We start from the raw sequence: 20,664 nt of genomic DNA on the forward strand, positions 1-20,664 counted from the left end.
TCCCTTTGTTCAAAATCTTCTCGCTTTTCTCTTTCTTAAAAAATTTTACAAATATATAAATTCTTAAAAAATTTTATTCAAAAAGTATATATTGTATTGAGGTGCAAACCACGCGCTGAAACTCGAGTAGAGTAAGCACTTGTTAGTGCGTTAATTACGTTGGTTCCCGCTAAAGACCTGCTCAAGATCACATCAACACAGAAAAACTGACTCTATCTATTCGCCCTTTTTCTCTTTCCTTTTCAGAAAAACACACCCAAAGAGCAATTAAAAGCTCTCCCTTCATTCTCTTCTTGAATAATTACATCATAATCAAGACTTTGAGTTAATTAATTAGCAAGGCAAAGCAAATCATGGATGAAGAATATGATGTCATAGTTCTTGGTACTGGTCTTAAGGAATGCATTCTCAGTGGCCTTCTTTCTGTTGATGGACTTAAGGTAATTAGTTACCCATTGCTCTTCTTCAATTATCTTCATTTTTATTGCTTTTCCATTTTTTTTTATTTATATATTTATTTGTTCATATATTAATCTGTTTTCAATATATAGTGGCTGCATAATGTCAATATATATGATTTGGCAATGTATTATTCAACAGGTGTTGCATATGGATCGCAATGACTATTATGGAGGAGAATCATCCTCTCTTAATCTTAATCAGGTTACTTCCCTAATAGCTGCAGTGTGAATTTCCTTTATATATATATATATAATTTTTCTGAATTTCCCACGAATTTTTCATACCCTTTTTTTATATTAGACTGTTCATTTTGAAATTTGTGGCTGACCCTTCTTGTAAGTGTTTTTCCATGGATTGAATCCTGTAAATATCTGACACCCTTTTTGAATACGAGACTATTGATTTTAGAAGTCGTGGTTGCCCCTTTTATAAGTGTTTTTTTCACGGGTTGGACCCCCAACTTGCAAGGTCGTCCAATGAACGCAAGCTTATGATTTTCTGCTTTGACCTTGCATTATGAATTTCTTTTGTTTATCATAATTACATTATATTGTAGTTAATATTTTCTAACTCTTTTATATGATTTTAGCTTTGGAAGCGCTTTAGGGGAAGTGACAAGCCTCCAGAAAGCTTGGGTACAAGCAAGGAGTATAATGTTGATATGATACCTAAGGTATGTGTCTTATTCAATCCCAAACAAAGCTTCTGATTGTTTTCTAATTTATTTGTATATTTCTTTGATAGTTCATTATTGCAAATGGGAATTTGGTTCGTGTTCTCATCCACACTGATGTTACCAAGTATCTTAACTTCAAGGCTGTTGATGGAAGTTATGTATACAATAAAGGAAAGGTATGATGCACTTTTAGTTTTGATTTTTTTTTTCTTGTGTTGATTTTGGCTTCGAATCATATAATCAGTAATATGATTATCAGATATATAAAGTCCCTGCAAATGATGTTGAAGCGCTGAAATCACCATTGATGGGATTGTTTGAGAAGCGTCGTGCGCGGAAATTTTTCATTTATGTTCAAGACTATGAAGACAATGATCCAAAATCTCATGAAGGACTTGATTTGAATAAAGTTACTGCAAGAGATATTATCTCGTATGACTCATATTTTGATATAGTTGTCTTTACTTATTAATTTCAAGTCTCAAGTATAGTTTATTATTCTTTTTTGTAGAAAATATGGGCTAGAAGATGATACAATTGACTTTATCGGTCATGCATTGGCGCTTCACCTTGATGATAATTACTTAGACCAACCTGCTCTGGACTTTGTGAAGAGAATGAAGGTGCGCATATGAACTTTTAGGCCCCTTTTGCTGAGCCATAATGCTATACAATCAAATATATTTGTAATGGCCGTATTTATTAGAAATTTCATCATATATATTGCATTATATTTCGTTACAACTCCTCAAACGAAGTGATAGGTCATGTTTGGTTAGCTAGCTTAAAGCATGTATTTTTAGTAGTTAACTGGAATGTTTTAGAAGCAATTAATGTTTACGGTTTTCAATTTTTATCTTATTTACACTATTTAGAAACTTGAGAACTTGGTAAAATACAATCAGAAATCCATTTTCTTTGATTTCCTTTTAGTCATTTGATGTTGGGAGTTACATTCTAACCATTTTTAGCAATTTGTTTCATTACAGCTTTATGCAGAGTCTTTAGCACGCTTTCAGGGAGGATCACCTTATATTTATCCAATGTACGGACTAGGAGAATTGCCTCAGGTTAGTTAATTAATTTTTTCTTCTGGATTTGTGCTGCAAAAATATGCTGCTTTAACATTTTGTGTTATTGGCAGGCATTTGCACGCTTAAGTGCAGTATATGGTGGAACTTACATGCTCAACAAGCCAGAATGTAAGGTAAATTTGACATACCTGCCGGAAAAGCTGTACCTTCTTTGATATATACATATATATTGAATTGTTGCATCAGCTAACATTTATATATATTTTTTTAACAAAAGGTAGAGTTTGGTGCGGATGGGAAAGCCATTGGTGTGACCTCTGAAGGAGAGACTGCTAAATGCAAGAAAGTTGTTTGTGACCCATCGTATATGCCAGACAAGGTAATGTCTAACAAACGAAAAAAATATTATTATGAACTTCAATCACTTTACTGAACTAGTCAATTGCGCTTGCTTCAACACAATAGGTTAAGAAGGTTGGAAAAGTTACTCGTGCTATATGTATAATGAGCCATCCAATTCCAAACACTAGTGATTCTCACTCTGTCCAGCTAATTCTGCCACAGAAGCAACTTGGTCGTAAATCAGATATGTATGCCACTAAATTATTGTTTCCTTTTCCTTCTTGTACCTTCAATTCATTATTGCATATGTAGATCCTTATCTTCACATGGTTTAGTCTGTCCAAATCGGGTCCCAATGCAACCCATTTTGAACTTGAGAGAAGCAAATGGCAAGAAGTTAGTCCCGCTGCAATGTTTTTTTATTGTTTATGGCATGATAAGGAGGTAGATAAAGTAGGACTCTTCAAATCGGGTGCATTGGACCCATTTGAACAGTCCTATTGTTTAGTGCATGAGTACATATGTCCTTTTATCGTTTGCTAGTATAGTAAGTTTCATAATTTTGAATATTGCTGCAGGTATCTCTTCTGTTGTTCTTATTCCCACAATGTTGCCCCTAAAGGAAAATATATTGCTTTTGTTTCGACTGAAGCAGAGACTGACACACCTGAAGTAGAACTGAAGCCAGGACTTGATCTGCTTGGTCCTGTGGATGAAATATTCTATGATGCCTACGACAGATACGAACCCATAAACAATTCTGAAGATGATAATTGCTTTGTATCTGCTGTAAGTGCAATAGAAATATTTATCATTTCCATTTTTCCCTTAGATAAAAGAGATTGCTAAGCCCGTTGTGATAAGTGCAAGTGGAATATTAAGCTTGCTTCCTAGCTATTTTTTGCATTAGGTGAATAATAGTTCTATTGAACAAACTAGCAACTAATAGTTTTTTATTTTTATTTCCGTTGCCATTTTAATATTTAGTGCTTAAATGACTTGCAGAGTTATGATGCAACATCACACTTTGAGACCACAGTAGATGATGTTATTGCAATGTACTGTAAGATTACCGGAAAGGTAAAGAGCTTGTTTCTTGCTAGTTAGTTGAAATTTCTACTATAAAATGTTATTGGTATTATTCCACGGAATGCTATTGACTCAAATTTTTGGTTATTGTATGTTACAGGCCCTTGATCTTTCAGTGGACCTGAGTGCTGCAAGTGCAGCTGCTGAAGAACATTAACATTATGTTATTTTTCGCATCAGTCAAGTATCAGTCGAAAAGCACGAGTCGTGATCACAGAGATTTTTGCTTTTGTTTTTTGGATAAATGGAATTCTGCTTCATCTCTTAAAGAAAGAAAATTTTGCTTTCCAAGTTCATTCATTCTAAGTTCTTTTGAATGTATGTGTAGTTTTGCCTAAACTATAAACTATTCCTGGGTTTTTTTAGTTGGCTAACCAGCTACTGATCCAATAATATAATTTGAACCCTTTTCTTCATTTGAGACTTTTTTTTTTTTTTTGTATTCGATATTATACATAATGAACGTCTACACTCTCTGCACTATGGGCAACAGTTACAACAATTTGAACCCTTTTCATCATTTGAGATTTGTTGTTGGTCACGTCACATATAGTAATTCACGTTACATTTTTATTGAATCAATTATTAAAAACAAAATTATTCTGTTGACTTGCAAATTCAAATAAACAATTCATTGGTTTAGCTCGTATACATAAATTTAGCTATTTTATTTCACAGGCAGACAAATCTATTAGAGACAAAATTACCAATCGAAGACGAATGGCTAGTTTTTGAATCTGGTACCTTGCTTCTGTCTTAGTCATGTAGCTAAGGCCTCATTGGTCGCCCCTTTCCCATTGAGGTGCCTATTTCATGGTTCTAATCACAAAATTTGCAAATTAGGAATTCAAATTCTTTAACCGTTATAACCTATATCTGACATTTACTAGTGGCCCTGCAATTAAAATTCTGAACAATTTGTCAGAATCCGAATCCATAAACCCAATGATCCGAACCCTGAAACCAAGGTCCATTTACAAGGACAACTCCTAAGCATGACTTAGGGTTCTGGTTTCAAACTAGAATCAGACCATAATTGAATCGAAATTAACAGTTTCTACTTTTAAAGTATAACTTAATTATATGCCTGTAGTTTACTTCCAATTTCTCAAATTTTTAAGGCCAGAATGACGGTTTCTGTTTGAAACCGCACTGATTCATTTTTTTTATATAACTCTTAAATAAATTTTACAAATAAATTTTACAAGTTTTTGTTAAATTAATTTAGTTTGTTATTGTCAATACTATACTTGTAATTACTATCCATGATGCAATAAAATTAAAAAATTAAAAAAAAACCTACAAAAATGGTTTTATAATTTCGGTTTTCGAACCAAAACCAAACTGGAATCAAATCAATGATTCTAAATCATCCGGACCACCGGTTCGGGAACGTCAAATCCCTTTATTAAATAAAAAATAAATAAAAATAGCTACTTATGTCATCCACTTACTGGGCCCATTGACCGAGCGTTGACTTTCCTTCTATAATCCATTTGTCAATTTTTCTTATTTGAAAAAAGAAAATGGAAAAACCCCTACAGCTCCCTAACGAACGGCCATGCGAATCTTCTTAAACACACAGTCCGTAATACAATTAAATTATTAAGAAACATTAAAGCCAATCATCGTCGCTTCATTGTCTTGTTTTCGCGTTGAATTGGGACTCGGACGTGTGAGATTGAGCGAGTCATGACTCGCACTCCCAGTTTAGGTGTGAGTTCAAGCGAGCGATACAGCGTGTTTGATTTCAATGAAGATGACGAGAAAGTTGAGAAGATGTCGGAGAAATTACTCGGGAAATTTGGAAACTCTAAGAAGAGAAAGTGTGACTTGTCTTCTCCGATCACCAAATATAAGTTTCTCGGATTCTGTAAGTTCTAATTTTCCGTTATTTTCAAGTATTTTTTTTTTTTTTTTATATTTTGTTTATTTTTTTTAAAACAATTTTTGGAACCCTAAATTTGCTGAATGGAGTGATGTTGAATGTACTATTAATGCAATTGATTTTGGTGATGAAAAAATTTGGGTAAGGTAAGGGAAATGCAGCTGTTGCCATTGGCGTTGCAGTTTAAAGTGTTGTCTTGTATGTATGTGCGTATGGTTGATGAATTGCCCTTGCATGCGTATGAATGTGGAGGAGACTGTGCTTTCCGGTATTGCGGTTAGGTGATAGGCAGCTTTCACGCATTATACTAAGTAGGTATAATAATTGTAGTTTATCTGTATATTGTCAACCAGTCTTACTCGTTGAAACTGTTAATAAGAGTTTATCGAAGTTTATCGTTAAGGTGAATTTCACATTTGCTTGGCATAAAAGTTACAAAACAGCTAAACAACCTATGAACCGTTACAACATCTAAAGTGGTGCTTTTCTGGAAATGCAATTTCAATCATGATGCCAAATGGGCTCTTAATCGATGAAATGTACTTGTTTAGCCTTTAACTGCTGGCTGATTTTTATGTCAGAATTTCACCCTTGGGTTTTCAGAGAGAACAAGCATTAAAATAAACCTACCTAATTTGAATTATTTGTGTGGGTTTCAGTTGTTGTTGATGCTTTCTTTTTAGAATCCACCCCCCCCTCTGTAGTTAACACTAAATATCTGGTGAGTCAGAAAATGTGGAAACTAGGGATTTCATTATGAATTGAAGGCGTTTCATTCTTTTCCAGTCCAATCATATGTAAAAATAATACAAAAAATTGACAAGTCCCTCTTGTAGTCTTTTTGTGTGACACTTTAGTTCTCGCTGGGACTTGTTTTATTCTTTTTTTTTTTTCCAAGAATTTCTAGTGTCTAGTTCTTTTATGTGATGGGACATTGGGTTATCTTGGTCGAAGGACTACTCTGCTAAGCCACTTCCAACCATTTGGCTTTTTTTTTTTCTTCTCTTTATTAGAATAAGTTTGAAACCGTATTAATTTTGTCTTATATTTTTCAGTTTCTACTAAAATGATGCTGATGATTTAGTTAGTTGTTTGTTTCTGAAATTCTTGAGAACATAAAGAATTTTATTTCACTCATGATGAATCAGAAAATTTAATGCTGAAATTGGTTGAATATGATCAACAAAACAAAAACAAAAATAAGCTGAACTGTGGCTGGCTGAACTATATTTCCTCCTCTTCTGTTTATGCATTTTAATGTTATAGATGTCAGTATCATTGCTTTGTTTTTGCTGTTGCTATATTATTTAAGAGTGTATTTTGCCAAACTTTTTTCTTTATTTTAAAATGTAGTTGCAGGATGTTCCAGGGCTCAAGAAAAGGAAAGAGGAAGTGAGCCTATTGTTGTTGACGGTGGACCAATTGATGCTGACTCAGGACGTGAGTAACAATATCACTCAAGTTTATTATGTTTTCCCAAATAATTATGAATCTCAGTGTTATATTATGTACGTCACGCAATGAAGTGCCAGGATGTGCCAGGGCTCAAGAAAAGGAAAGAGGCAATGAACCTATTGTTCTTGATGATGGACCAATTGATGTTGACTCAGGACGTGAGTAACAATATCACTTAAGTTTGTTTATGTTTGGTCAAACAAATATGAAATTTCAGTGTTATATTATGTTCGTCATGCAACGACTGCAGGAGGGATGAAGACTCTAAGCGAGGAAGTTGTCAATGAATTGATAGATATTGATGCTAATGATTTAGGCAATTCTCATAAACCTTCCATTTCACTTCCTATGTGCATGGTACAAGAAGATGGTGATGTTAAGGAGATATGTTGTTTGGATGCACATGTGCCATCCAGTTCTTCAAATGATGAAGTATGCTTATTCTAGCCCAATTACTATAAATCTCTTTCTAAATTGAGTTACCTCAGAGTGAGAATCCATATTGACGGGCGAAATTTAGTTTGCATCCAAACACTTGATTGGCATACTGAAACCTGATATTTAGTCTTTTGCTGATGCACTCTTCTTATTTGAATAATTTGTGTTCAATCAAATTATTGCAGAAAACAGTGGATATGATTTTAGATGACGATGATGAAAAAAGTGAAATGAGTTCTTCATCGATTTCCGTCTCTACTCTTGGAGAGAAAGAAGGTTTGCTCTCCCCATTTTTTATAATTTACCTGCAAGCTTATTCTGCATTTTCTTCTCCGAGTAGCATATTAATCTATGATGTTACTTAAAACCTCTGCACTGTTTCAGTTCCATCCAAAGATCTAGTGCCAGAATGTTGTTCTGTTGGGCATAAGATTGTAAGTGTTATTTTTTTTTTTTTTTTGAACTGTTTGAAATTTTTTTTCTAAACGAGTAATTGTTTCAGTTTTGTTTTTATATTTACATATATTTATATTTGGTATTGATAGTTTCCTGAAGATGTTATTACAAATGGTTGGGTCTGTAAGAATTTCAAAATACTTTTTGATTAATAAATGTGCATGAAGGAGAATACACAAAATTCTATGTATTAAAGGAGCATTGATGTGGTGCAGATTGAATCTGCCACTCTGCCTATGAGTGTCTCAATTTATTTATAAATTATGGATTAAATAAGTGAAGCATAAGGATAAAGAGTGATGATGCTTAGTGTAAGAATATTCTTATCCTTGGAATATAGGAATAATCATTCAGCTTGAGATAAATTAGGGTAATCATTAGGAATTTGTCTAAGTAATTGTATGCCTAAATTTCTGTACTTTTCTTTTGAAATCTTCCTCAAGCATTATCTTTTCCCATTTGCAGGATATTTTAAATAATGCAGTTGTTATCTTCCCCGATTTTATCCTATATGATGACATATATTGTACAGAGTCTCGTTTAACTTTCTCAAGCAGCTGCATCAGTGTTGAGGGTTCTACTGTAAATGGGGCCAAAGGATCTTTTAAAGCTAAATGGGCCATTGGTGATATTATGAGCATTGAGTCTGAATGGTGGGGGAGGGTGAGTGTCCCCAGTTTTTACTCTTTTCATTATTCACTTGTAATTTGTCTATTGAATTTCTCATATACAATGGATGCAGGTTGAGACTGCTATGCTTAATCTTAGTCTTAAATCAAAGGTTTCTAAAGGATCTGGAACTGCAAATGAAATTCCAGGTTTGTACATTTCTGCTAACTAGTACTATTGGGCTATGTGATATATATTGATGGATTAAAAATTAAATCATTGCAAGAAAGCAGCATAAAATGCACTCTCTGTTCTTAATTTTCCTTTTTGTTGATTAGGGGTCTTGCACCTCTAAATGCTGGGGAGTACTTTTTGAAATTCTGTATTGTTCACTACTTGCACCAACGTATAATCATTCTGCTGGTCTGATGCCAAGTAATTTCACTTATACCAAAATCTGCATTATACCATTTTATCAGCTGTACCAAAAATCTCTTCATTGTGTCTTTTTCTTTCACCTGCCTCTTAGGTACAGAAAAGCAAACATTGATGATTCTTAAAATCCTTTTGCTAATATGAGAAATAGTCATTTTTTTGTTCTTCTTGCTTGTACTCAAATATTATTTTATTGGATAAATTCCATGAAGAAAAGTAGGATCATATTAAAAATTCTTTTCAATGAGTAGAGATCAAATAATATATTTTTCCCCTAAATGCATGCAGGGATTGACAAATTGAAATTTTCAGTTTATGATCCTGATTGGTTTGAAGGACAGGAAGCAATCAAATCATTGGATTCCAAATATAGAGATATCTGGAATGTTATTTTTGAGTGAGTGTTAGATATTATTGCTTACAATCACCAATATATGTCTACATGTGTGTATTGACGCAAAGATAAAATTTCTTAATAAATTGATATGCTGTTTTTGTGCTACATGACTGTTAACTCAATCTTTTCTGATTGTGTAACTTGTAATTTTATTATTCTTTAGTTATGTTCGGTTTGAGGGCTTTCGGATGAGAGATTTTGAACAATCTATGGATTTGATATAAATCCCTCATTTGGCACAACAACAACAGGGCAAGACCTATTAGATTGTTCAGATCCCTCATTCACCATGATCCCTTATCTTGAGGATTTTTGATATCTCATGGGGGAGGTGGGACTTTCCCAAATCCCTCATTTTTAATGAATGAGTTTTTATTTACAAAAGTACTCAGCAAATCCACAGGTTTAATTTCTATACTAAACAAGAGGGATTGTACAAATCCATGGAATTAAAAACCCATGTTTTTTTCTTTAATTCCATGGATTTCAAAAACCTCAATACAAGCATTGCCAATTTTGTGTTTTTTGGCTTGTAGTTGGAACTGTTAACTACAATTTCACTTCTGTAATGGCACCCCTCTCTTTTTCTTGGCACGGCTTGCTTTTTCAATTACTTATCTTTTACTCCTTTGCTACAGCACTGATCAGGAAACAGATGGTGATGCCTTTTTAGGGTCCAAAAACATGAGCATCCCAAAGCCTCATCTCTATATGTAAGTTAAAAGAATATATTCCCTTTTTTTCTCCTTTTCGAGCTAAAACCCTCACGAGGATTATCAACATGATTAGTTTGATTTCTTTCTTGATCTTTGTAGTATTTGGTTCTGATGGATTGCGATGAATGCTTATGTTATTTCTGACCTTTTTCTCCCTTTTATGTTTTTTAGTTAAATGTAAAGTTCTAGTTGTGGGCACCATTTATTTGGTAAAGTTATTTGTGGTTCACTCTCTAAATAGGCTCCTGTTAGAGTGAAAAAAAGTAGACGATAGTCTATTTAGAGTAGGAGAAGTAAACAATATCGCCTTCATAGTCCGAAAAAAATTTAGTGAACTTTGATCAAGTCTTTACAGGTGAGAGCGATACTTAGAGGCCTTAATATGCTCGAAGCATGGAAGCTGCATTTGCTGCCATGTTATTGTGATTGTTCTAACCCGGGTGTTAAATAATGAGATCGGAGTTTTGAATGCTGGGATTGGTTGTAGGTACTGTGTAGTAGAATCAGACCGACTTGGCTGCTGCTACTGTGCTACAATGATCTTTCTTTCACAAATTGAGCAAAATGACTCCGCAAGAAAACTAAATTTGCACACAACATTTTCAAACAATTATCATTTTCTGATGATTATTATTTTCCTTTGAATCTTGATATATTAAGATCAATAAAAATATATAATAATCTTGTAGATTCAACATTTATGCTGAATGCTTGTATTGATTTCAGAACTTTGATATTTTAATTTGGAAATAACATGTTCTGGCTCAGTAATTTGTGTGGAGTCATATTGCTAATCTTGCCAGGTTGTGCTGTTTAAGTTGTAGATTAGTATAACTGTTTTATTATTGATCTTTTTTACAATCATGCTTTGTGCTTGAATTCCCGTTCACAAAGTTTCTGATCATATAATTTTCTTCCCTTTCGCACTTAATTGTACTTGCTTTCCATTCAATGATTCATCTTGATTTAAGTTTTTCTTTTTCAGTCTTGATGAGACTTTTGAAGAAGTTGTTTATCCAAGAGGGGATCCTGATGCTGTTTCAATTAGTAAGAGAGACATGGAACTTCTGCGGCCTGAGACATTCATCAACGATACCATAATCGACTTCTACATAAAGTAAGTTTAAGCAAAATGTCAATAAGAATCGGAAAATATCTGGGGCATGTTAGAAAAATTCATTTTTCAGATTGCCTATGTGTTGTAGCATTGTTTCATTCTTGAAATCTTATATATAAGGATTAAGAACAGTCATGAAGCAATATCTTGAGATGAAGGGATTGATACTCTGTTGTTTACCTGTCTCTTCTGTGTACTTCAATTATTTCTCTCTTGATGAAGTTCATCTCTGGGAGAGATTCTTTTCATAATTTTGGTCTTAAATTGGATGACAGTTTAGTTTACAAGTTACTGTCTAGGCTCATAAGAGTTTATAGAATTTGGAAATAATCTATTAAGTATGCAGAAATCATGAGAAGCTGTACAAGGATCACTGGTTTCAAGGATGATCTGCTGTCTAGATTTATAAGTTCAGATAATTTGCTTGCTTTGTGTTGGTGTCTTAGGACCTGTTGGGCAAAATTAACTGTTTTAATAGCTGATAGCTGTTTTAGTAACTGTCAGCTGTTTAACTAGCATTTCATCAAACGTTAAAGGGAGTAAAGTTCCCTCAAACTCTAAACACTATTATTAACGCTTTGCTACCAAACATTATAAATAATAAAAACAGTGCTTTGACTTATTTAAAACACTAAAAGCTACATGAAAAGTTGTTGCCTAATAGGGCCTTAATCTTTGAATTGGCAAATTATCCTGAATCAACATTGAACCCCATGCTCAGAGTTAGAACATCTTTTCTGCTTTTAAACTTGTCTTAATATGTGCAACTCATATTTCTTTGGAAAAATGCTTGGAAACTTTCCCAAGGTGCTAATTCAAGCTAGGATCTTACAACTATTGAGGTTGTTTGTAGGTTGACATATGTTCTTATCTCCATCTTTTAGGGCCTGACATCTTAGGGGTGATCTTGGCCAGGCATCTCTCTCCAACTCTTTTCTTGCTACTGATTTTTCAGATAATTTGAACTGAAAAGACTAATGGAAGCAATTCGATCTAAGTTCAGGTTGACAGGTTTGGTGGCTAATTTTGGCTCATCCATTTACAGTTGATTAGTTCTCCTAACTCAAAGAGATCTATAATTTATTTGATGTGAATGAAAAACTTAAATAAAAATCAATTCTTTTATGCATTTCTTTCTTGTGCTTATTTGGGTAAACTGATTGCAAGCATTTGTACCCATTTATCATGGGCCAATTAGACAGCATTAAATGGAGGAAATAGACAATTATTCACAGTTGAATTACTATTCTGACAAATAATCTTAATACCTGGAAAACAATTAGTGGTTTCAGTTCATTTTCTTTCCTGACCAGTTTCAAGTATGATTACAATGTTGTCAAATTGTTGTTTTCACTTTTCAGTCTATTTGTTATAAGGGGCTTTATAGCAGAGGCCAATAATTTGCTTTGTTTGGGTTATGGGAACTATTAGATATTTACTAGATCTATTGATAATGTTCTACTGTCAGATATTTAAAGAATAAAATTCAACCGGAAGACCAGCATAGGTTCCACTTCTTCAATAGTTTTTTCTTTCGGAAGCTTGCTGACTTTGACAAGGACCCACGTAGTGCCTGTGAGGGTAGGGCAGCATTTCAACGAGTTCGTAAATGGACAAAGAAAGTGAACCTTTTTGAGAAGGATTACATTTTCATTCCTGTAAACTATAGGTGAGGAAATACTTCTGCATTTATTTTGCTGGGGAACAGGAAAATATTAATGTTACTTTTTTGCTTATATGCAACATGTGATGTTGGTTGCAGTCTTCATTGGAGTTTGATAGTCGTTTGTCATCCGGGTGATGTGGCTTGTTTTATAGGCAAGGACTTACTTGATTTAGCTTTTGACTTCTGATTTTAATGCATTTTCTAGGTAGTTTCACTTAATCTCCATATTCCTTTTCGTTTCTTCACAATCTTGCAGATGATGAAAGTGAAAGGGCACTTCGAGTTCCATGCATCTTGCACATGGATTCTATTAAAGGAAGTCATAGGGGCCTAAAGAATCTTATTCAAAGGTAAAATTCTTGATGGTGGCAGTAATATTTTGTTGCCTTTTCATTAACTTGGCACTAGTGGACCTAAAGAGCTGAGATGGTGTTTTTCTTTCTTTAATTGAAAGTAGTTTATGCTGTAAAGCTAGCTACCAATAGTGGGCATACCAAAGTCAGATACAATATTTTGTAAGCAAAGGTAGCAACTTGAAGGAAAAGTCTACCCTTATAATTTCCAACACATAATTGGATGATAAACACAAGACAATATGTGATTCTCTCCAATGAAGCTGAGTAACACTCAGTCATCGCCCCCTAAGGCTGTTGAGGCATAAGCACAGAGAAACTAGAACGACCACCTTGTTCTATAGCAAATTAAAACAGATCTTGTTTTTGAAAATAATTGCATTCATTCCCATCCAAAAACTCCATATGGCCACAAAGAAAGCAAAATTCCAAAGAACTTTGGCTTCTTTTCTGTGCCCAAACACTTTGCCTAACTAACTGTTGTTTGTAAAGATCCTGCATGGAAATACTTCATCTCTTAATATGCCACAAATATAATTTCATCAACTTTTTGGGTACTGAACTGTAATGGATGTCAGTATGGGCAACTGTAAAATCATACTGGCATGAAACATTTAAAAATCTGTATTTTGCACAAGTTTGAAGACAAATGAATACAAACAATTTGCAAACCAATTAACTAAAATGTGAATATTGCCATTCCATGATTGCAAAAGGCTGCATATGGGCAACTGGAAATGATACTAACATGACATATTTAAAAAACCAAATTCTGGATAATTTTGAGCCAAAGATTAATGTGAACCATTTGCGTATCTATTAACCAAATGTGAATATTGGCATTCCACAATTGCAAAGGGCAGCATAGGTCCCAGAATTTTGAGAGCTGTTTCTTCCCACCGCAAATCCTATCTCCTGTTGTACTGTACTGTTACCTGTGCAATTCCCCCAATGCAATTTACTTACTAACATCTGTTCTAATATTTAATAGGTTGTCCCAATGTGAATATTAACAAACGTAAATGCTACTTAAATGTTGAATGTGCTAACTAAAGTTGGTGGGACAGGAAAACTGTAATTGCATTAATCATTTAAACTATTTTGAGAATTTTTTACATTTTATTTCAAGATTGTTCTTATTTGTTTGCTTTTGTTTAAATTTGTAGTCTTAAAGGATGTTGTTTGATTTTTTTTTTCTTTGAGTTTTACATTCTTCGTTTTTATATATCGTGACAGTTACCTGTGCGAAGAGTGGAAAGAGAGGCATAATGACACTCCGGATGATGTATCTTTGAAGTTCTCACGTTTACGATTTGTCCCACTTGAGGTTTTGCCTTAGTTTGTGAAGTTACTTATCATGAGTGCCTTGATTGATTTTTAAATAAAAATCGGTGGAGTTTTAATTTTGTAGTTTACACTCTTTGTATGTTTTCTTCCATTTCTCAGGCTTTGGATGGAAGATTAATTTCCCACAGAGCAAATGAGAAGTAATTTATTTATTTATTTTTTTTTTGGAAAGGAATAATTTGGAGATAATAATCAGAAAATGGAATTATGGCGGTTTTATTTGGTTTAGCTCAAATTAAATAGTTCTCACGCTGAAATCAAATGAGCTTTTCCATTTCTATGTTTAAGTGATGGAATGGCATAAGAGATTTTAAACTAGGCTATAATTGCTTGGCATGTGAAGACACTGTGACAACTATTACATACAGGGGATTTCACTTATACTGTGAGTTATGCAAAACAGAGTTCTAAAAGGAAAAGAGCTCCTTGCAAATCTTCATGGGGTTGGAGATATTTTAGCTTCGTTGGGTAATAGAAGGGTTAAAATTAAGATTGGTTAACATTTTTTAAGTCTGGAGCTTGCATTTCCAAATTTCTGCGTCCTTGCTAATTTGCTTTGAATTTTTTATCTTAAATATACTATTTTCAAGAAAAGCATAAATCAGGGATTTCTACAGTTGAGAAGATATACTAATTCAATTTTTTTCAACGGTTTTGTTTCAGATGCCACAGCAGGCAAATTCGTTTGACTGTGGCCTCTTCTTGCTGCACTATGTTGAATTGTTCCTTGAGGAAGCTCCTATCAACTTCAGCCCTTTTAAGATAACAGAATTCTCAAACTTTGTATGTTATCTCATTTCTTTATCCTATTTTTGATTTGCTTAGGGTTTTTTTTCTTTTATTGCATACTGATTTCAGTTTTCTTGGATGGTGATAAAACATTATAGCCAGAAATCACCTTTGTGATAAAATTCTGTAACAAGACTATCTAAATTTGACTTGTTTAACTGAATGTTGTTTGTTCTAGGTAATTTAATCTAGGAATTCCATTAACTTGTGACAACTGTGATCCTGGCATTACTTTGTCTTGGACTGTCTGGGTTATGGAAGGGGAGACCTAGTGATTATTGATGAGGAGATTGGCTCTTGTGATATGTGTATGTGCAACTGTTGAGCTTTTATAATTTGAGGGAAAAGAGAATTATGGTGTGGATAATGATGCGTCGTCTTATTGATTGGAGAATAAAAACAAGATGAAAATTTGGCAGACTAGTACCCTCCTATGATACTGTGAACTAGTGAAATCACTTCAAAAGGCTTTGAAGTTGAAATCCATGGTCTTCAAACTCGAACTAGACCAGTCCATGCAATAGGATTACTCGGGAGCTGGTCAGATTTCTGATTCAGGTTGGACGTTTACCTAGAATGGTCAAAACCGGGAATTTTGACTAAGTGAACTGACTGGGTTTAGTCATCAACTGGCCAAACACCCCTTTGTGTTTAGTGGGTTTAGAGGAGCCTACCTGAGTTTGGTTTATTTGCTGGCAACTCATTAATAAATTGAAATTTGTTTCAAAATGTTTATTGTTTGTGGTGAATGTCACCTGAGTGTTAACTGCCAGAATATGCAATTTGTTGTGTTAAATTACTTTGAACAAATTAATATTATTTAAAAGTTACATTTTGTCTTAACTCTTACATCACTCCTTATTCAACATTGCCAGCAAAAACTGTAGTCATGATTTATCAATAAGTTTATTTTAAATTTTCTTCTTATCTTATAGAATATTATTTTTCTCAAATTAAATGTTTCACTCTTGTTTATAAATGTGATTTTATTCAATGATCTCACTCATTCATAAGGCTAAAAAGTATCTGATTCATAAAATTTATCATGTATCAAATCTATTAAAAACCACTCTTATATTATTTATTAGCATAGATATATTTATTAATTGTTTAAAACTTTTCGACTATTTACTTTATTTGGAATATTATAATATAATATTTATTTCACTTATTTGTTGAAAAAAATTATCATAGTGAAATTTATTTAGGTAGTATTATTTCTAGATAGCATTATCTTTACGTCGGAGCAAGCAATTTTTTATGACACATTAATGACTTAATTGCCCAACAAATCTCATGTTTTCTCTCTCAAAACCTAACTCCTCTCTTCTTCCCTCTACAATTTTTTTCCTGTTCTAGAATTATTTTGGATACTAAATCTTATTTATTTAATTGATTTTTAGTCAAATATTTTATTTAAATACCATATTTCCATTCTGATCCCATAATAATGTTCATCTTCACCATATAACCATCACCACGGTCATCACTGTATAAAGGCATTGTTGAATATGGGCGCCATTGAAGAGTTTTACCAATCTTTCACCATTAAAAACTCTCTTGAACAACCTGGTGAGTTTTAACAAGAAGAACATTTGTAAACACTGCTGATTTAGAATTTACTTCTTTGTTTGTACAGGTTTAAGTTCTATATTTTAATTTGTTTTTCTACCTAAATCCTAGCCGCAATATTTTCGAATTTGAAATGTTATTGAGTTGTAATTTTGTTTTGGAGACAGTTGCCTTCCTGTTATAATATTCTTGCGCAAGAAAATTTATTTTGTGGTGTTGAATATATATGCTTACGAAGTGTTTGTTAAAATTTCCCAATGTTTTTTTATTTTTATTTTTTCATATTATTTCTGTTGTTTGCCTAGATGGTGAAGTGCTTCTATTTAAAAATTTTGCTTATTAACTACTATTTCAATATTATCAACTCATTTTAATATCAATTTATCATTTTTGGTATTGTTTAATGCTAAATGTATGTTTAAGTTCGCTAAGTGCAATTAAGTCATCATGGTATTATAAAAAATTTCTTGCTCTGACATTAAGATGGTGCACTCTCTAAATAATGCTATCCTTTATTTATTATAATATTTTTTATTTCAGTAAATTTTTCTACTTTCGATTATTTTGATTCACATATATGATTTTTATTTAAAGTTACTAATAGTAAATTATTATACGATATGTAATAAAATTTCGGTTCAACCTTTGTTTATCGTTTGACCCTTGACTCTTTGCCTTTATTGATTCAATGATCAGGCAGGGTCTGTAAAACCTTTATTGAGATCACATGATTGTGTCAATTAAAACCCTCTTGCTTTGACTGTGTTCCTTCTCTTCAGCTCAATCATTTTCAGATGTGAGATGGTGCTTGAAAGCCTCATCTTGGTAAACCAGATTACGCGGAAGGAAACAATATAGTTATTCACTTTGATAGCAAATTCCTTTTGATGAAAATTATTGCTTCAAATACTTTCATGCAATATCCTAACTAGATCAATAGTCACCATCTGTTGTATTTATATTTGGCAATGCTTTCTCAATTTTTCTCTCTGTCTCTGTGAAATAATTTTACCAAGTCATGATTTTTTTTAACCTATGTGCAGCTTAATAGGAATTGGTTTCTACCTGCAGAGGCTTCTCTGAAACGGGCACATATCCAGAAGTTAATTTGTGAAATTCTTGAAGAGCAGACTCAGAAATGTTCTCAAGTGGAATCCACTGATAAACATCCTCACTCCCAGTTTGTCATTGCAGGTGAGCAAGAAACTGGGGTAGAGTTTCTAACAGAGAGATGCTGTTCACTGGAAATGTGTAGGGTTGATTCTTCAAGCCTTAATAATGAACTGGGGATTGAGATTTCACTTCCATCAAAATCTCTGCTGACAGAGGGGTGGCAACAAGTTGAAGTACCAGGATTGGATTCCAGGAAGTCATTTGAGCCGGAAACTAGTACAAGAAAATTTTCCCGCGGAAATTACTCACAGATGAGAGCATCTCGCTTAAATTTCATGTCACCAATAAAGGTATACAATTTTTTGGTCTTTTATTAAGGTGTAATTTAATATGAACCTTGGGAAAACACGTTGACTGTAGAGGTTGGAGGCATCAATTGAGTATAAATTCCGCACCAAAGTCCTATTCCTTAATGTGGGATCCTGATCCTATACTTTTCAACTAGGATCATTACAATCCCACCATTCTCTGCAGTCTAGCCGTGCAGGCCGATTGTATACTAGCTTACCTAGTCGTAGTCCAAAGTTAAAACTGTAACAAAAAAATAAATGAATAAATTAATCGATACGACTTTATTTTAGGCAGCTAAAGTTTCTAGTCGACTCTGTATATTGTGATCAACGGACAATTGTTCAAAGCACTGCAAGCCACAACTTTCTTCACCTTATCATGTATTGCAAATGAAAGCATGCTGACGTAACCCATCAGATTCACAGTGCTAAGAGAAGTTAATAGCAGGATCCATTCATCTCCTTATCCACAAAAAAAAAAAAAAAAAAAAAAAAAAAAAATCATTATTTTTATTTTTGTCCCTGCATGCATTCTCCTGAGATCTAATTATAATTTAAATCATGAAACATTGTCTCACTGTTTATGATCATTCCTTCTGGTTGAACCTTTTGGCAGAAGTGGAGGTAGAATGTTGTCCTGGGTTTATTTGAAATGCGAAACTAATTGAACTTTTGCATGTTGTGAGAACAGGAGGCAGAAGAAGTTTGTGAGCAAATCTCTGATTCATCATCAGATACAGAAGATTGTTGCCATATTGTTGAGTCAGCGACTGAACCTCCAACTTCATATATTGGTGAAGATCTTAGATCCTTGAGAACGTCCTGGACACAGAGTTATTTGCAGCAGGCTGAAGAACTTTTTGATGATGCCTCAAGTTCTGAAATCTCTACCAGTGGGTCCAGGAAATCTTGGGAAATAGGGGTAGATGAGGATCCTTCCCATCCAGAATTTGAGGGCTTTGGTCATCCAACTGAAACTGAGAGACAAGAATCTTCTTCAACTGCAACTGGGGACCTTGCCACTTATATTGTTGATGACTCCCAAGAGGAAAATGGAAATGATCCTGCCCAATCCGATGGAGAGTTTGAGTCAAGGAAAAACATTGTCAGAAAAAGTAGTGCGCCAATGGACAAGAAAGATTTAGTGGCAGAATCAGATGAACTGGCTGTGAAAAGTTCAAAGCTGACATCTCAAGAAAGTGGAAGGTAACTTAGTAAGGAGCCTACAAGGAACTTGCTGTAAATAGCAAATATTTTCCAAGTATATATTATGAAAAGGAACAATATTTAGCTTATAGATCGGCAAATAGAATAGAAAGATATAGAAAAAGCGAGGAAACAAGTTGCTTGTTTTTTTGTAGTGGGGAAATGACCCCAGAGATACTGAAGAATTCTTTTTGCAAAATGAAATGTCAACCTTTTGAATGATCTGCCTTTTGAACTGTTTTGATGATTTTCCTTCGAGGTTCTGATCAATCCCTGGATTGACACAATTAGGTTGCTTGATCTTTTTATTCATTTTTAATTTTTTTTAATATTTTTTAGAAGGAAAAGTATAGTGAAGAATTCAAATTTTGATGGCATTTTTTTGGGGCTCTCTCCCTCCCTTGTATCCAACAAAAAAAAATTTTGATGGCATTTTTAGATATAATTTTGAAGATTTATCATATTATTTTTCAGATTGCAATTGCTGTTTATTCATAAAAATTAAAATAGAATATCTCATTTTTACAATTTTGTTAAACATTGGCTACAATTTAAAAAAAAAAAAAAAAAGAATACACATTGACATTCTGAAATATTTAAAATTTTAAGTTACAAAATTATGATATTACCAAATTTTTTTAATTTTCTAAATTATGACTAATATCATAGTTAAATTATATCAATTCATGTTTTGTTACTCGTTAATAATAGTACATTAATCAAACAAGTAATTGCAAATTTGTTCTTAAGATAGATAATGACTCTTGAAGATGATGTTTATTTGAAATGAATTTCATTATTTTATTGAGTTGAATGATATTAAGAATTGATAGCCGAATGATTTAATAAGTGATGTATAATGTAATTTTATAATTGTATGGACAATTTTATTTTTTTATTATCTATTGTATTGAACCAGGTCTAAAAATAAATGAACAAAATTTGATTTGCAAATTTATATATGTAATTTATTAATTTAGCATAGATAAATAAATGTATAGTATTTCTTATCATTTGAATAAGTTAGATGTTCAATAAGCTGCGAAACAAATAGCCTCTTAATCTTAATTTGTCTAAACTAACGTGAATTATCTATAATATTAAATATTTAAACATTAATTATTAGATTATTAATTATAAAATCATCATTTTTC

The 20,664-nt window shown here is 33.1% G+C and overlaps 2 protein-coding genes across 5 annotated transcripts; both read left to right on the plus strand.

Annotated features, from left to right (window-relative positions):
* The first annotated feature begins 199 nt into the window (after window positions 1-199).
* LOC149495330 (guanosine nucleotide diphosphate dissociation inhibitor At5g09550) lies at window positions 200-4,019 on the plus strand. Its single transcript, XM_089723506.1, has 13 exons — window positions 200-440; window positions 601-663; window positions 1,052-1,135; window positions 1,207-1,314; window positions 1,398-1,570; window positions 1,650-1,761; window positions 2,128-2,208; window positions 2,283-2,345; window positions 2,450-2,551; window positions 2,638-2,762; window positions 3,093-3,303; window positions 3,520-3,594; window positions 3,704-4,019. Exons 1-13 carry the CDS (start codon window positions 354-356, stop codon window positions 3,758-3,760), a joined length of 1,341 nt encoding a protein of 446 aa, XP_089579632.1. The 5' UTR covers window positions 200-353; the 3' UTR covers window positions 3,761-4,019.
* A 1,112-nt stretch (window positions 4,020-5,131) lies between these two features.
* Window positions 5,132-19,732, plus strand: LOC105641429 (putative ubiquitin-like-specific protease 2A). Of its 4 annotated transcripts, XM_089722724.1 has the most exons (19): window positions 5,132-5,476; window positions 6,845-6,931; window positions 7,018-7,104; window positions 7,197-7,378; window positions 7,570-7,660; window positions 7,769-7,818; window positions 8,306-8,503; window positions 8,583-8,658; window positions 9,173-9,281; window positions 9,920-9,994; window positions 10,983-11,114; window positions 12,583-12,783; window positions 12,877-12,932; window positions 13,037-13,130; window positions 14,370-14,460; window positions 15,144-15,263; window positions 17,885-18,035; window positions 18,168-18,304; window positions 18,996-19,732. In XM_089722724.1, the coding sequence occupies exons 1-19, from the start codon at window positions 5,296-5,298 to the stop codon at window positions 19,512-19,514; spliced, it is 2,637 nt and encodes an 878-aa protein (XP_089578850.1). In that variant the 5' UTR covers window positions 5,132-5,295; the 3' UTR covers window positions 19,515-19,732. The 4 variants fall into 4 exon arrangements, with proteins under 4 accessions (XP_089578850.1, XP_012081353.1, XP_012081354.1 ...); XM_012225963.4 differs by having other exon boundaries at window positions 17,885-18,304; XM_012225964.4 differs by having other exon boundaries at window positions 9,197-9,281; window positions 17,885-18,304.
* Window positions 19,733-20,664: the final 932 nt, after the last annotated feature.

This window comes from Jatropha curcas, chromosome 6 (assembly GCF_041381405.1).
Source record: "Jatropha curcas cultivar XTBG-Jc1 chromosome 6, XTBG_Jcur_1.0, whole genome shotgun sequence".
NCBI classification, from domain to species: domain Eukaryota; kingdom Viridiplantae; phylum Streptophyta; class Magnoliopsida; order Malpighiales; family Euphorbiaceae; genus Jatropha; species Jatropha curcas.

Bases quoted from the DNA above. Each gene is read 5' to 3' on its own strand.
- LOC149495330 (XM_089723506.1), top strand. From the start codon at position 354: ATGGATGAAGAATATGATGTCATAGTTCTTGGTACTGGTCTTAAGGAA. The intron at 1,315-1,397 runs GTATGATGCACT...TATGATTATCAG, and splicing joins ATGTATACAATAAAGGAAAG to ATATATAAAGTCCCTGCAAA. The intron at 2,763-3,092 runs GTATGCCACTAA...ATATTGCTGCAG, and splicing joins CTTGGTCGTAAATCAGATAT to GTATCTCTTCTGTTGTTCTT.
- LOC105641429 (XM_012225963.4), top strand. From the start codon at position 5,296: ATGACTCGCACTCCCAGTTTAGGTGTGAGTTCAAGCGAGCGATACAGC. The intron at 9,282-9,919 runs GTGAGTGTTAGA...CCTTTGCTACAG, and splicing joins ATCTGGAATGTTATTTTTGA to CACTGATCAGGAAACAGATG. The intron at 12,784-12,876 runs GTGAGGAAATAC...TGTTGGTTGCAG, and splicing joins TTCATTCCTGTAAACTATAG to TCTTCATTGGAGTTTGATAG.